This window comes from Theropithecus gelada, chromosome 15 (genome assembly GCF_003255815.1).
Source record: "Theropithecus gelada isolate Dixy chromosome 15, Tgel_1.0, whole genome shotgun sequence".
In the NCBI taxonomy this organism is placed as follows: Eukaryota; Metazoa; Chordata; class Mammalia; order Primates; family Cercopithecidae; genus Theropithecus; species Theropithecus gelada.
In genome coordinates, this window is record NC_037683.1 from 26,000,301 (window position 1) to 26,015,077 (window position 14,777).

General features: G+C 39.6%; 1 protein-coding gene across 3 annotated transcripts in view; it reads left to right on the forward strand.

Annotated features, from left to right (window-relative positions):
* Positions 1-14,777, forward strand: part of TNC (tenascin C) — a 98,274-nt gene that overhangs the window by 13,799 nt on the left and 69,698 nt on the right. For all 3 annotated transcript variants that reach the window (XM_025359135.1, XM_025359136.1, XM_025359137.1), the window contains one exon: positions 13,316-13,908. In XM_025359135.1, the coding sequence (XP_025214920.1) occupies positions 13,452-13,908 (457 nt within the window). In that variant the 5' untranslated portion in view covers positions 13,316-13,451. The remainder of the gene's footprint in view (positions 1-13,315; positions 13,909-14,777) is intronic.

A 14,777-nucleotide genomic window follows, 5' to 3' on the forward strand; every position in this document is an offset into this window, starting at 1 on the left:
TTGTCCAAGGCTCCCCAGCAGATAAGTAGAATTTGATCTCAAGTCTTCCTAACTCTAAAGGCAATGCTCCTGTCTCTCCCATTGCAATGCCTTCTTAAAATTTTTCAGGGTCTTTCAGGACTGTATTTCTGACATTGGGTGGCTGATAACAGTTTCACAAAGGCCACCATATCACAGAGCCCTATTCAGAAGTTCTCTTACTTAGGGTTGTGTTAGTCTGTCTGTACTTTGTCGTAATCAGTTCTTCCTAGATAAATCTCTTCCATTTCTTAACCTTGGCTCAAGACTTTGAGAACTGCTTTCCAATGCTTGTGAAAGAGTCAACTAGATTTCTTAAAATTCTGGATGAAGACCAAAATAGAAGAGGTCATTGTTCCATTGGGAAATGAATTCAAATCTATTTCTGAAACAATTTTCCAGAATTTTACAGGAATCTATATTGTTGCCACTTGGTCAGAATCACTTTTTATTTTCTTTTCTGTCTAGGCAAGAAATAGAAGAGAGAAAGCAAGTGCTCTGCAGTTTTATTTCAAAAATTGAAACCAGACCACACCAGGGCAGATTGTGGTCTGAATGTATCAATGGATCTAGTCATATTTCATCTGAGCATTTCTTAGGTATACTAAACCACAAATATGAATCTCATTATTGTGTCTGGATGGAAATATTTTATGGATTAAGATTTGTGGATTTAATTTGGTTGGTAATGGAACTTCTGTTCAAGGGGCAGGATGGAGGAAGTCGTGAGGCACCACCAATGCTTAAGCCAAACTATGGAAAGAAACAGTATTTAGAGGGTTTTGTATTTAATGTTGGCCATTTGACTTGGGTCTAAAGTGAAATTCAAAATAAAGTTCGACAAAAATATTGTGAAATTAGCAATGGACCACAGATCACTAGAACCAAAGGGATGTTAGAATTGGGAACTATACACGGTTGCTCATTTTACATGAGAAACTGAGGCCTCAAGAGTGGATGTGACTTGCCCAAGGTCACACAATGACCCTGTTGGTCAGACCTGCTTGGCAGAAGTGGAGCTCAGAGCTTCTCCTCCAGATCTTCAATTTATTGCACTTCCTGTTATATGGCCTCATAAAAGGCCAAGTATCTGGGAACTTAAAAAAAAGTAATGAAGGTAAAAATTTTAAATGAGGAAGGGAGACCTAGATTTAACAACAGTACAACAAAATGACAAATACTGCAATGAAATTGAAAGTGCTACTAACTAATAACCCAGGATGCTTTCTTCACACCAAAACCAAATTTTCATGCTGAGTGCATCTTAGGCCTGGCCAAACTTTATGACCAAGTTTATTTGGTCATAAAGAAATCTTGTTTCAAAGTAGAAAGCACTGAGCTCTTAAAAGCCCTTGGGTTGATGTCTAGAATCTCATGGGAAGGAGCTAGGTCTGTCTTTGTCACTTTTGTACCCTCTGCACTTAGTGTAGTGTCTGGAACATAGTAAGTACTCACTGAATAACTGAATGAACAAAAACAAACTAATTCAGAACTGAGACTGTGATAAATTCCTTGATACATCTTACCAAGAAATACATTCAGCTTCATTTTATTTAATATAAATATATTGTGCATTTACTATGTTCTAGATAAAATGTTTTGTGTTGGGCATTCAGAGATGAATGTCTCAGATATATCCCTGCCCTCATAGAGCTTATAGTCTACATACAATCTAACTGCATGCAGAATAACTGTATGCAAACCAACTGTTTATAGACTAATACAAATATAAGCTAGAATTAGCTAATTTCCTAAGAGATGGAATTATGCACGCGTAATAAAGCCATTCCAAATCTTTTTTTAAATGATAAATGAAATAATATCATATCAATTCCCCAGACAATTCAGAAGAGAGAAAGATAAATTTAGGCCAAAGTTACCTGATAAAACTTTCAATAGTAGATTTTTTTAAGCAGCATCTTGAAGGACTGACAGATTTATTCTCGCAGAGATGGCAAAAAGGCTTCTAGAAGCCTTCAAGGCATCTGGAACCCTCGCTCAATGATCACTGAGAAATGGCAGCATCCCAAAGGTATCTGTTAGCTTGCTTCATCTCCATAGCAGTCACAGGCTGTCTAGCATCTTAATGGTCTACTTCTCGGGGATTGATTGTATACTGCTTTGAGCCAGGTGTTGGGAAGCTATATAGTCAGAGGTTGGGGCTGGTCTTGACTCACAGCTCCTTTGCTTGGCCCTCCAGCACAAAAGGCTGTATAAAATCATGGTTCAGAGCCCTGACTTTGGACTCAGATGGGCTTTGGTTCAAATCCTGACTCCATAACTTAATAATGTCTGAACCTGCACAAACCATGTAAAGACTCTATGCCTCAGTTTTATCAGCTGCAGAATGAGGGTGCAAATACTATCTCATAATTTTATGTGAATTTGAAATTGGAAATTTAAAATGCTAACTAAGCACAGGCTCTGGCAAAATCAACACTTAATAAATTATAGTTAATGATATCTGTATTACTTATGATGGTGATGATAACGATGTCAACTTCCTGATTATTATTATTATTATGTTAACTTCTTAATGATCTTCCAAGGCCTCTTCAACCAATATTTGGTGATTGTAAGTCTTTGCTTTTCTAGGAAGCCCTCCATGAACTTCCCAGTGCAAACTGACACACAATTATCTCATTCAGGCTGGCATTAATACCAGACCTTGCTTGTATATGATCTTCTAATTTCTGAGATCTCTAGGAACAAAAAATAACTGCTTACTTGGCCTATTTTTCAAAGTACCCAGCACATTGGGAGGTCCATAGTAAGTGAATAGCAATTCGCTCTTGAAAGAATGTTAACATTTATACTCTTGCTATTGGCTTGGGAGTGTTCACCATGTTCTCAACCTGCAGTGGCACTTAAGAATATCACAAATACTAAATCAGCTATACATGAAGTTAAAATCAATTGCAGCTGGGTGCAGTGGCTCATGCCTGTAACCCTAGCATTTGGGGAGGCAGAGGCGGGCAGATCACCTGAGGTCAGGAGTTCGAGACCAGCCTGGTCAACATGATGAAACTCCGACTCTACTAAAAATACAAAAAGTTAGCTGGGCATGGTGGTGGGCACCTGTAATCCCAGCTACTCAGGAGGCTGAGACAAGAGAATCGCTTGAACCTGGGAGGTGGAAGTTGCAATGAGCCGAGATCGTACCACTGCACTCCAGCCCGAGCAACAGAGTGAGACTTCATCTCAAAAAATAAATAACTAAATAAATAGCATTTTGTGACTCTTTGGGAGGAAATTATGAGCTTTGTGATTATACGGAACACATTTATCTTCTTCAGTGTCGTATTGTTCATACTTACCTCAGGGCTTGGCACGTATGTACTGAAAAAGTAGATAGTTGGATGAAAGGATGGATAGAGAGACAGAAAAGCAAAAACCTCAACAGGGCCAAGAAGTCTAGAAATACTTTAACACAAATGCACTCCAGGATCCCACCACCTATATTTCTCTCTGGAGATCATTACAATAACCTCAGACTAAGAATTACTGAATGACTTTCGTATGCACTTTTTTTAAGTTTTTTTCTGCCAGCTTTATTGAGGTATAATTGACAAATTAAAATTTTATACATTTAAAGTATACAATGTGGTGATTTAATATATGTATACATTGTGATATGATTACCAGATTCAAGCTAATTAATACATCCATCCCTTTACATAGTTACCTCTGTGTGTCAATGATAAAGACACTTAAGATCTACTACTATCTTAGCAAATTTGAAGTATACAATATGTTATTATTAACTGTAGTCACCATGTCATACATATACACTCCTTTTTGAAGGCCTCCCGGTGGTCTAGAGGAAAAGATCAATCTCAGTTGAACTCCTTGACCCAAAGGCAAAATCTCTGGATTTTAATATCAGCTTTAATAGTTAATTAGTAAAAGTCACCACTGATTACCTACTGACTCTCTGTGGGTGTTTCAATTCAGTTATTCTCTTAAATAACTAGGTAGTATGGCAAATAAGTTTCATGTGATATACCTACCTCTATTTATATACTACTTAATTGGCTGCCTGAAGTGATGATTCAGAATGATTCTTAAGTAGGGTTCCTCAGAAGTGTGTTGTTATTGATTAGCTGTGCCTGCCCCATGCACTAGAATGAAGTGTTTTGTGCCACAGACTTGCCATGCCTGTACCAGTGCTTCTAAGTCCTGTACAGTTGCTTCTAAGTCCTGCTCAAGCATGATTTTGATTCTATAATTTGATGTCTGTCTGTGTCTTTGGAAAGTACTGAGAAGCTGGGCCAAATATTTCCCGTTAGGAACACAGTCTTGAAAGACTAAACCACAGGCAGTCTATTCTGTAGAAAGCCCTGGCTCAGCAGCATGGACAGCCATCCCAAAGGCAGCACTGCCCCTGAGAAACCTTGGCCAGGGTCCTGACCTCCCAGAAAAGAGCCCCACCCCAGGCTAATTCGTTTGCTTTTCTTGCTACTGAGTTAAAAGAGGTAGGATAGGAGGAAACCCAGGGTTGTAGCCACAGCCTCCTCACTTTCCTAAAAATTTTAGAGTGTCTCTGCTACTTGACAAATTGAAACACTAAGATGTACACATTTCCATGGAAAAAGCAACAGCAGGAAAGAGAGGGCTTCCCAGATTTGTCTTATATATCTTATCCTTCAGAGACTAGCCTTCTGTTAGAAATGCCGTCTCCAAGCAAAAGACAGAATAATCATATAATACCAAAACACACCAGTTGCTAAGGTCTCCCTCTTTTTAAGTGTTAGCTACTGAATGTTTTGCCTGTATTATCTCATTTTTCTCACTTTCAGTTGAAAGAACTTTATTGTGCAGTTGATATTAGTGTTCCCATTTTACAGATGTGAAAATTAAGGCCCAGACAGGCAATGTTACACAACCAAGACAGCTACTGGATGGAACCCTGTGGATTTTGCTACTACCCAACCATTTCTGACCTAAAACAGTGGTGATTCCCACTTGGACACAGGAGGGGGAACATCACACACCGGGGCGTGTTGTGGGGAGGGGGGAAGGGGAAGGGATAGCATTGGGAGATATACCTAATGTAGTTGGCGAGTTGATGGGTGCAGCACCCCTGCATGGCACGTGTATACATATGTAACAAGGCTGCACGTTGTGCACATGTACCCTAGAACTTAAAGTATAATAAAAAAAAGAAAGAAAAGAGTGGTGATTCCATGTGTTTCAAATTAATAGCAAGTGGCAGAGTAAGGATCTAGCAGTGTTTGACTGATGCGAGAGCAGATATCCTCAAACATTGCACAGATGTTTCTTTGATATTTGTCAATGTTAGTATTTATCATTCTTCACAACAGGTATCTGTTTACATGTCTGCTTTCTATACCAAACTGTGAGCTCATTAAGGGCAAGACCATCATTGGCTTCTGAAACACCCCCCCACCACTAGGCTATCCCATAGCCTGTTCTTACATTTGTTCAACACATCTCTGTTGAATGCAAGAATAAATCATTTAAAAAATAATTCTCAGTCCTCTCGGATAATCGCTGGCTCCCCCAACATCTTAACCGGGCATCAGTTAAGCCACTGTTCTGCCTAAATGGATAACCACTTCTCAGTTCTGGAATTCTTCAAACACCTAGGGTTAGGAGGGTCTTTACTTTGGCAGTTAGAGTTTTCTCAGTTCTCTTATGACACAGGTTGTGCTGGACTCACTCAACTATGGAGATCAGATGTCCTCAGGGAAAAAAAAAATCCACACTTAAGGCTGTTTCCTGGCTCCTCTCTCTTCCTGACACATTCCAAAAAGGAATTTATGGATGTTGGGAAGGACAAAGGGTGAGGAATTTCTAGGACATTTAAGAACGCCCATGTAAGCAACTCTACGCTTGACAGGCCATGCACAATAAAACCCTTTTGCCTGTAAGTGAGAAGAAAAATTTGGTATAAGCTGCCTCATGGGTTGCCAAAATGATGTGGAAACAAATTCATCTGCATTTCTAAACGACAGGAATTCTCCTTGTCCTCCCAAACCTAGAATATTTCATGTACGTGCTGAAGTCAACAAGATAAATATATTCCATGAGGTAATAAAAATGAAGTCATAGGCAACTAATTCTGAAACATGATTCTAGCCAGTTGGAAGTTTTATCTTTATCTAAAAATGAAATTGTTTATTCTCCAGCTGTGATCAGGGAAAAATTCAGATTGTTGATTTCTTCATCTAGCAATGGTCTTTGTCCTGCAGTGAGGTGCCCAAAAATAACTGTTAGTCTATTCCCTGCTGCTTCCAAAAGGTTAGCTACCAAACAGCTCTACTAGTAAAAGAGAAAAAAAGAAGGATTTGACAGCAAGCCAATAGGCATCTTAATGTGTAAAATTATGTGCTAAAAAGCCATTAAGATGGGCATGACACTGGCCTTGGTTTCTCAACCTTATAAATAAATTGTTATCTCACAGTAACGCTCTGAATAAAAGTCTGTAATGCCAAAATCCGAAGAAATGATTCAACACTGATAACATTTAATACCAAGGCAACTGAAATAAGATTAAAGCTTAACATTTAACCCCTCTCTTACCCCACACTCCCCCCAAAAGCTTTCAGGACCATTGTTTTCATCTTCTTATTTTTTGTAGGGCGCTTGGGCCATAAATGTACTAGGTATTTGGATAATGGGGGACTAAATATTAAAGCCTATATTCTACCCAGCCTTCTCAACAGATGACTAACTGTAAGCAGTTAGGCACCTAGCCTTACAGAGGTGCCACACAGCTTACTGAGTTAAGTACCAGCTTTTCATGTTGATCTTTTATATCCTTCCTAATATGGCTTCTGCCAACACCATGTAGTCTCTGCCTCTCCACTTTCCTAGGCATTATTTCATACCCTAGTAGAATGAGACCTCTCCATATTCCCTGCATACTACACCACCTTAGCATGTGTCTGGCACCCACAAGGATAAGCCACTATTATTACAGCCATCTTCTTAATTCTCCTCACCACCCATGCATTCCAACTTCTTTGCCTTTTCTCATGGTGTTTCTTTTTTCTAGGATGCTGTAGGCTTCTGTTTGAACCCACCTACTGGAGTTATATCCAACCATTTTTCAGAATCTTGCCCGTCTTTCTAGTACATCTCAAATGCCACTTTTTTGAGATGTCTTTCTTGGGACCCTCAATGGGTATGAGTTGGCCAGTCTCTTTTGTTACTTGTTATAGTCATGAATGTATCTCCCTGATTCCCCCATCCCTTCTGAAGACAAGGTTTTCTTTCTGATCTATTCTGTATTTGATCAGTGTTGTCATTACTGTTGCTGTTATCATTAGCTGTCACATATTAAGCACACCTTAATGTGTGCCAGACACTGTGCCAGTAGCTGAACATGTGTCTTCTCATTTCATCCCACTCTCCTGCAACACTATGAGATAGGCATATGTATCCCCGGGGAGAGGAGGCAGGGAAAGTGAGGTTCAGAGAGGAAAGGGATTGGCCATAGGGAGCAGCTGCTAAAGTGATAGAACTGTATCTGAACACAGGTTTATTTTACTCCAAAGACCAGACTCTTTCCCCGATACCCAGCTGCTTCATTAACAGAAATGTTTAGATGGCTGAAGGGTATGGACTGAGTGCTCTCAAAACTGGAGCACAGCAGTGCAGGGACAGCAGAGGAACGGGAGTCATAAGTTGTCTTTGACAAGTTCCTCCAGCTTCTAAGGAGAGGCTGAAGCAGACAGAAAGAGACATCAGACTTGGCCAGAGTGGTTCCTGGAGCAATTTGGTTTTAGTTTGACGTGGGGAGAAGATTCTCACGGGACTCTAAGGTGTGCAGAGGGAGGCAGAAAACTATATTTCTTAACTCAAGGACAAGGTTGGGGGAAAGGATGCTGATCTGACACAGGGTAGTTATCTTTTCAGATCTGCAAAGAACAATAGCCTTGAGGATTGTTTCTCACTTGTACCAGGATATGTTCAAACATGTAAGGTATGGAAACTACAATGCACATACATGCTTGCTATAGTTAATTGAGTTGGTTGCTAAAAAGAAGCCATTTTTTCTCTCTAATCCCCAGGCACTTGTATCTGAGGTACTCACCCATTTTCATTAGTCAAGAAACTTAACAACATTGAAACTTTCTTGTAGATTCTTCTCGACCTCTTTAAGTCTCAGTCTCCTCATTTTGTACCATGGGCTTAGTAAAAACAAGCAATCCTCTAAACCAGTGCTGCTCAATAAAACTTCTTTGGATGACAGAGATGTTCTTCATCTGCACTGTCTCATATTGTGACCACAAGCCCCATGGGCTCTTAGGTGCTTGAAATGTGAGTGATCACCTGAGGAATGAGATTTTTAATTGCATTTAATTTTAATTAATTTTAATAATCACAGGCGGCATATTGGACAGAGCAGCTCAAGACCAATGAATTCAAAGTGTTTTACCTCTTTTTAAATTTTCTATCTCATGGGGAAGTTTTTATTGTGGATTTTTTTCACCAGATTAATTAGTTTGTGAGACATTGACAGGGATGGAGATACATAGAAAATCTCACAAAAACAATTTCATAATTCACAGGTATTTATTTGACTCTAAAAATTAATTTTGGTAAAGAAAGAAAGACACATGTGTCTTCTTTTGCATTAGATACATAAGCTGAGGCAGAGCAAAGGCAGCACAACACGCTTAGCTTGGAAATAGCTTTGTCCTGGGTATGTGACTCCAAAAATCTGTATTTTGCACCAATGCAAAGGCTATGTCTCTTCCTGATGCCCTTCTTTGCAATCATTGACTTACCAGATCCTTAAATATCACCATGAAAGATATACACACACTTACATATATAACATAATATGTAATATATTATCTATATTATATTATCTTTCATTGTTTTATAATATTTAATATGTTACATCACATATTATAATAATATATAATATAATTGGAACAACTATAATATTATATATGGTGAGATATATATATATATATATATATATATATATATATATATCAGGGCATGCATATTTTCTGGGATCATTGAGAGAGGAAAAGTTCTCACTTTGCTGCAGAACTCTTGTCTTTTCTTAAAAACAGACATATGCCAAAGTAGGGCTTTCAAAGTTTAGGAGAAAGAAAATCCTAGAAAAAAAACACATTCATTAAAGTCCATATTTTTCGTTACAAATGTTTCCCTTTATTAAGCTCTTACTGCTACCGAAGACTGTGTGCCATTTCTTTTACACACATTATCTTATGCACTATGAGGACTCCCTTAACACATTTATTGATGACAAGACTCTAGCTTATGGTCACAGATGATATCTTGCACAAGGAACAGGAAGTGATCAAACAGTAATTCAAACCTAAGACAATTTGCCTATAAAACTTGTGCCCTTCAACACCATTCTATTTACATTCTGGTGCTTTGGAACCTGCTACATTCCCAAAGAAGCCCTTTCTATTGGGTGCCAATTCCAACTAGAAAAGCCTTTCTCCTGTTGTGCTGAAATTTGTCTTCTCATAACCAACCCTCCCTCCCTGCCCCATCCCCAGCATGTAAACACACACACACACACAGGCACTTGTTCTGTCCTTAAGGGCTACAAGAGGCAAGCCAGTGCCTGCTTTGCCAGGATTTATACATAGTAACCCTGACTCACTCAACCTTGGTTCTCTCAACTACAAAATACACATGCCCAGGTCTGTAGTCCTTCCTCCTACAAGATATTTTCCAGACCTTTTACTGCTGATCGATTTTCTATAAAGATTAGAATCTGTTTGTGTTTTCTAAAGAGTCTCTGTAGAATAAGTTGCTCATTCTGAAATTAAAAAAGTCCTACTATCAGAACACGATTCTTCATGTCTAACCTAAATACCTCCAACTGCAATCTCAAGTAATTTTCCCTGGGTTCATCCACAAAGGAGACTTAAAACAGCCAGTTGTCTGCATGAGAATATTTCACATTCTTAAAGGTCATTATTTGCTCCCTATTTTTTCCCTCTCTCATATAAATATTTCTAGTTCTAGTAAATTTATCTCCTCGCCCACCAGTGATTTCTGCAGCTCTTCTTTGATCTACATCCAAGTTGCTGCTGAGTTTAGGACTGTATTCAACTAGGAGGTCAAGCTCAGGCTTAAGTAAAAGGAGGCTATTGGCATGGACTCTTGTTAGGTTTTGTTCCCAGGGGTGCAACAAAATAGGATCTACTGTTTAATGAGTGCCTACTACGGGCTTGACACCATGCTGGGTACTTTATGTACAGGTCTCTAATCCTTAATTTTCTCTGGAAAGGTTTTGACTCCTGTGTTATAAATGAGGTCATGGTTTAGAGAGGATAAGTAGCTTGCCAAAGTTACAGGGCTGATGAGTGACATTTGAACCCAGGTGTGTCTAATTCCAAAGCCTAATCATTTTCTACAATACTGAAAATATAATGGATTTTTCCCAAAGTACAAAAACACCCGCCTTCCCTCAGACCACCATGAGCCAATAGGAAATACACAATGTTCAAGAATAACATACTCTTTCCCCCAACGATGCAACATTTGGTGGTACCGGTGCACATCTCTTAAACACACAGTGAGAAATCCTCACACTACTCACACTCTGGTCATTATTACTCTAAACTCATTGCCTTGGAGTCTCAATCAGCAACTATAATGGCTTTTTAGATGGAAATTTAAGTCATTTAGCAACACACACAAAAGTGTCAGGGAGAAGTCCAAAAACATTTCAAGCTTGGCCCGTGGCCCTTTCTAAAAAAAAAAAAAACAAACCTAAGAATTGATGGGAAAGGAGTAGGAAAGTAGAACTTTGTGAAGGTGAAGAGAGTTAGAGCAGCTATTCTAGTAGACTGTGCAACCAATAAATATTTGTCCAGTAAACACGTAAGATGGCCAAATTGGTTTGAAAGGAGAGAACATGCCAAGTCTCCTTTTTTATAATAATCTTCATTCAGTGGCCTTACCTACATTACAGACCCACATATTGTTAGTTAAGGAGCTAATTTCAATGAGAAAGCATGCTCAAAAGAAGGTTGGGTGTTTTTTGTTTCTTTGTTTTTTGGGTTTTTTTTTTTTATTTTTGTTTGTTTTGTTTTTTGGGGGGGGGTTTTGTTTGTTTGTTTGTTTGTTTTTGGTCTAACTAGGAGAAGATGCCCTAAATATATATTACAGGAATGGTTGGTAAAGTGTCAATAAGAATATAATTAGAATGTGGTGGGTATGTGGATAGGACCTTCTTGGTTAAATGCACTATGCTTTCTCAGTCTTTAGGCCCCTGATCAGTCATATAGAAATGTTTCCCAGTTCAATTTTCTTTGCCGCAATTCCTCTCTAAGTTTTGCAAAGGCTTTCTGTCATGAAGAAGGAGATGGTCAGTTGGGATCATGTTGATGCATTCTATCATTAGGATAAAATCTTTCCAGAAAAACGTTAGAAACCTTCTTATAGGCTGAGCAATCCAAGCACCACCACTAATTAACATAAACAACTAACTTACAATGTGCAAATATAAGAACATCATGGGCATAGGGAAGTGTCAATTTCTAAATGACATGTTAAAAAACAAATATTAGCCGGGCACGGTGGCTCATGACTGTAATCCTAGCAATGTGGGAGGTCAAAGCAGGTGGATTACCTGAACTCAGGAGTTTGGGACGAGCCTGGGGAACACGGAGAAACACTATCTCTACTAAAAAAAAAAAAAAAATACAAAAAATTAGCTGGGCATGGCAGCATGCACCTGTAATCCCAGCTACTTGGGAGGCTAAGGCAGGAGGATCGCTTGAACCTGGGGGATGGAGGTTACAGTGAGCCGAGATCACGTCCTTGCACCCCAGCCTGGACAACAGAGCAAGACTCCTTCTCAGAAAATAAATAAGTAAATAAATAAATAAATAAATAAATAAATAGCTCTTCAATTATCATTTGAACTTTACTCAGGTGCATTCCCTAATTAAAGAAAACCATGAATGACTTCATATCATGTGTAGATCACTTTCACATGCCTCCATGGCATTGTTTTAGTGAATATTATAACTGCCATTTCTTCCTGTCTTTATTTAGTTTCTCAACTGCCTCTGACAAGTCCCCTTTTCTCCGCTGCCTGATTGCCCCTACCGGTGAATAGCTCTGAGACAGATGAATAAGATAACTTGGCAAAGTGAGAACTGCTTCATGGTAGCATATTCTCCTCCATATTCTGTTCCCATCTAATTCTTCTCACTATTTAAGTCTCAGTTTAAATTTTACTCTCCCTTTCCCATAAGCTATGCCCCACCTTTCTCTTGACCATTCCTTTTTATTTTCAAACCCCATAGGCAGTTATACACTATACCACAAAACAAATCCTATACATTCTTTCTTGCTTTGCTCCTTAAGTACTGAATGGATTATTCCATTTTCTTCTTAATTCTATTGTTAACTGCCCTGATGGTATATATACACTTGGTCTTATATTTATTTCTCCCACCCTCAGACCTCTGTAAAAATGCTCTAAGTACTTGTTGATTGGAGAAGACATCAGAGGCTCTTGGACATCCTTTCTGAGCTGTGAATTTCAGTTTAGACAACTGGTTCAGGAATATTCTGTCAGGCTCTTCTAAAAACTGGACTTTTGAAGGTTTTGGAAATAAATCAGGGAGCAGGGAAACTGAGGTGCAGAGGAGTAGACTGAATGCTATGCTGACAGTCACATAACTAGTAAGAAACTCGACTGGAATTAAAACTCAGTTTGCCTCCTAGAGTCATCCTTTATATTAACCTCTACCTCTCATGACAGAAGAGAACCAGCAGATGGTGTGAAAATCAGTTTTGAAGATCAATAATAAGAGGCAAGAGTTACTGAACATCTACCGGGACTAGGGCCTTTATAACACTGTAATAATTCATTCAGAGGACTTTGTAAATACTGAAGGAATTGCTGAATACACAAATAACTTCTACATCATTCTTTTAACCCTGTCATTAGCAATTATGATCTTCACTATACAGAAAGTGAAATAAGGCAAAGAAAAGTTACATAACTTATCCAAGGGACCAGAGCTACAGCCAAGATACTAACCTGTGTCTATTTCATTTCAATATTTTACCTTTTTCTCTCTATTTTTCTGTCTCCTTAAATTTCCAGAAGTTGAATGGCGAGTGAAATCATTCCTTCAAGTGACAAAGTTCTTCTAGAGACCATTTTATGTTTTTACAAGGGTATGTAATGAAAGATTATCAGGAGAGCTTCAAATACAGGGATATAAAATCAAAATTCACTTGGAATTACAGATATTCAATATATTCAATAGTAGATACTCATAATTTTTTTCTTCATCTTTCCTTCTAGAAAATAATTCTTTCGAGAAGATCAGGGACAACGGATTTGAAGTCTACTTTGTGCTTCTAAATTCCCAATTCTGCTGAGAGTGAGACACCCCAGAACCGTAGAACCCCAGCAGCACCCAGCCAAACCCACCTCCACCATGGGGGCCATGACTCGGCTGTCGGCAGGTGTCCTTCTTGCTTTGCTTGCCCTCCTTACCGAAGGTGGGGTCCTCAAGAAAGTCATCCGGCACAAGCGACAGAGTGGGGTGAACATCACCCTGCCAGAGGAGAACCAGCCAGTGGTGTTTAACCACGTCTACAACATCAAGCTGCCAGTGGGATCCCAGTGTTCAGTGGATCTGGAGTCAGCCAGTGGGGAGAAAGACCTGGCCCCACCTTCAGAGCCCAGCGAAAGCTTCCAGGAGCACACAGTGGATGGGGAAAACCAGATTGTGTTCACGCATCGCATCAACATCCCCCGCCGGGCCTGTGGCTGTGCGGCAGCGCCTGATGTTAAGGAGCTGCTGAGCAGACTGGAGGAGCTGGAGAACCTGGTGTCTTCCCTGAGGGAGCAATGTGCTGCAGGAGCAGGCTGCTGTCTCCAGTCTGCCATAGGTATGAGCTGGCGACCGGCCCAGTCCCACACTGTGCAAATACGGAGAAATGAAGAGCATAGCAGCATCCATCACTTGCTTCCAAAGTGGGCTCACTAGAAAACTAGCTTCCCAGAGTGTTCATTACAAAGAGATTTTATGTTCAAATAAATGTGGAGACTGCAGCCATCTCTCTCCTGCTTGGAGGAGTCATGGCGACAACTGCTTCTCAGAGGAATTTTCAGGCTTCTGATAAACCCTGCTTTGAAAAACCCTATTTCACCTTAATTACAAGTTTCTAAAACGTATTTGACCATGAAATCTACCCACTTTCTACCCCAAAACCTATGAGTATGCCATGAAATTTCTCCCCAGAGAGCACTCTCTGATAGGTATTGGTGTGGCCCCATCACCTCATTGTACAAATAGAGAAACTGAGGCCTGGAAGGAGGATGGGATTCCTGAAGGTCCTCCAATAAGGAGTTAAGTTCCTCACATTTCAGTATTCTTACAAATGCACAGTGCTGCCTGTGATAGTGCTGAGTCTATAAGAATTAGAAAAAAAGTTCCAATTTAATAGCAATTATAATGATTACAATCATATAAGCTACCTCTGTGTAACAGGCACTGTTGTATTATCTCATTTAATCCTCCCAACAGCCCTTTAATAAGGTTAGATAAGGGGAAGATAAGTCCTCTTCTGCAGATCAAAGAAATGAGACTCAAAGGGATTAACCCACTGGCACAAGATGACCCACTGGCACAAGATGACACAAAGAGCAATAAGAGATAGGGGCTTTGACCGAGTGCAGTGGCTCACACCTGTAATCCCAGCACTTTGGGAGGCTGAGGTGGGCGGATAACCTGAGGTCAGGAGTTCAAGACCAGCCT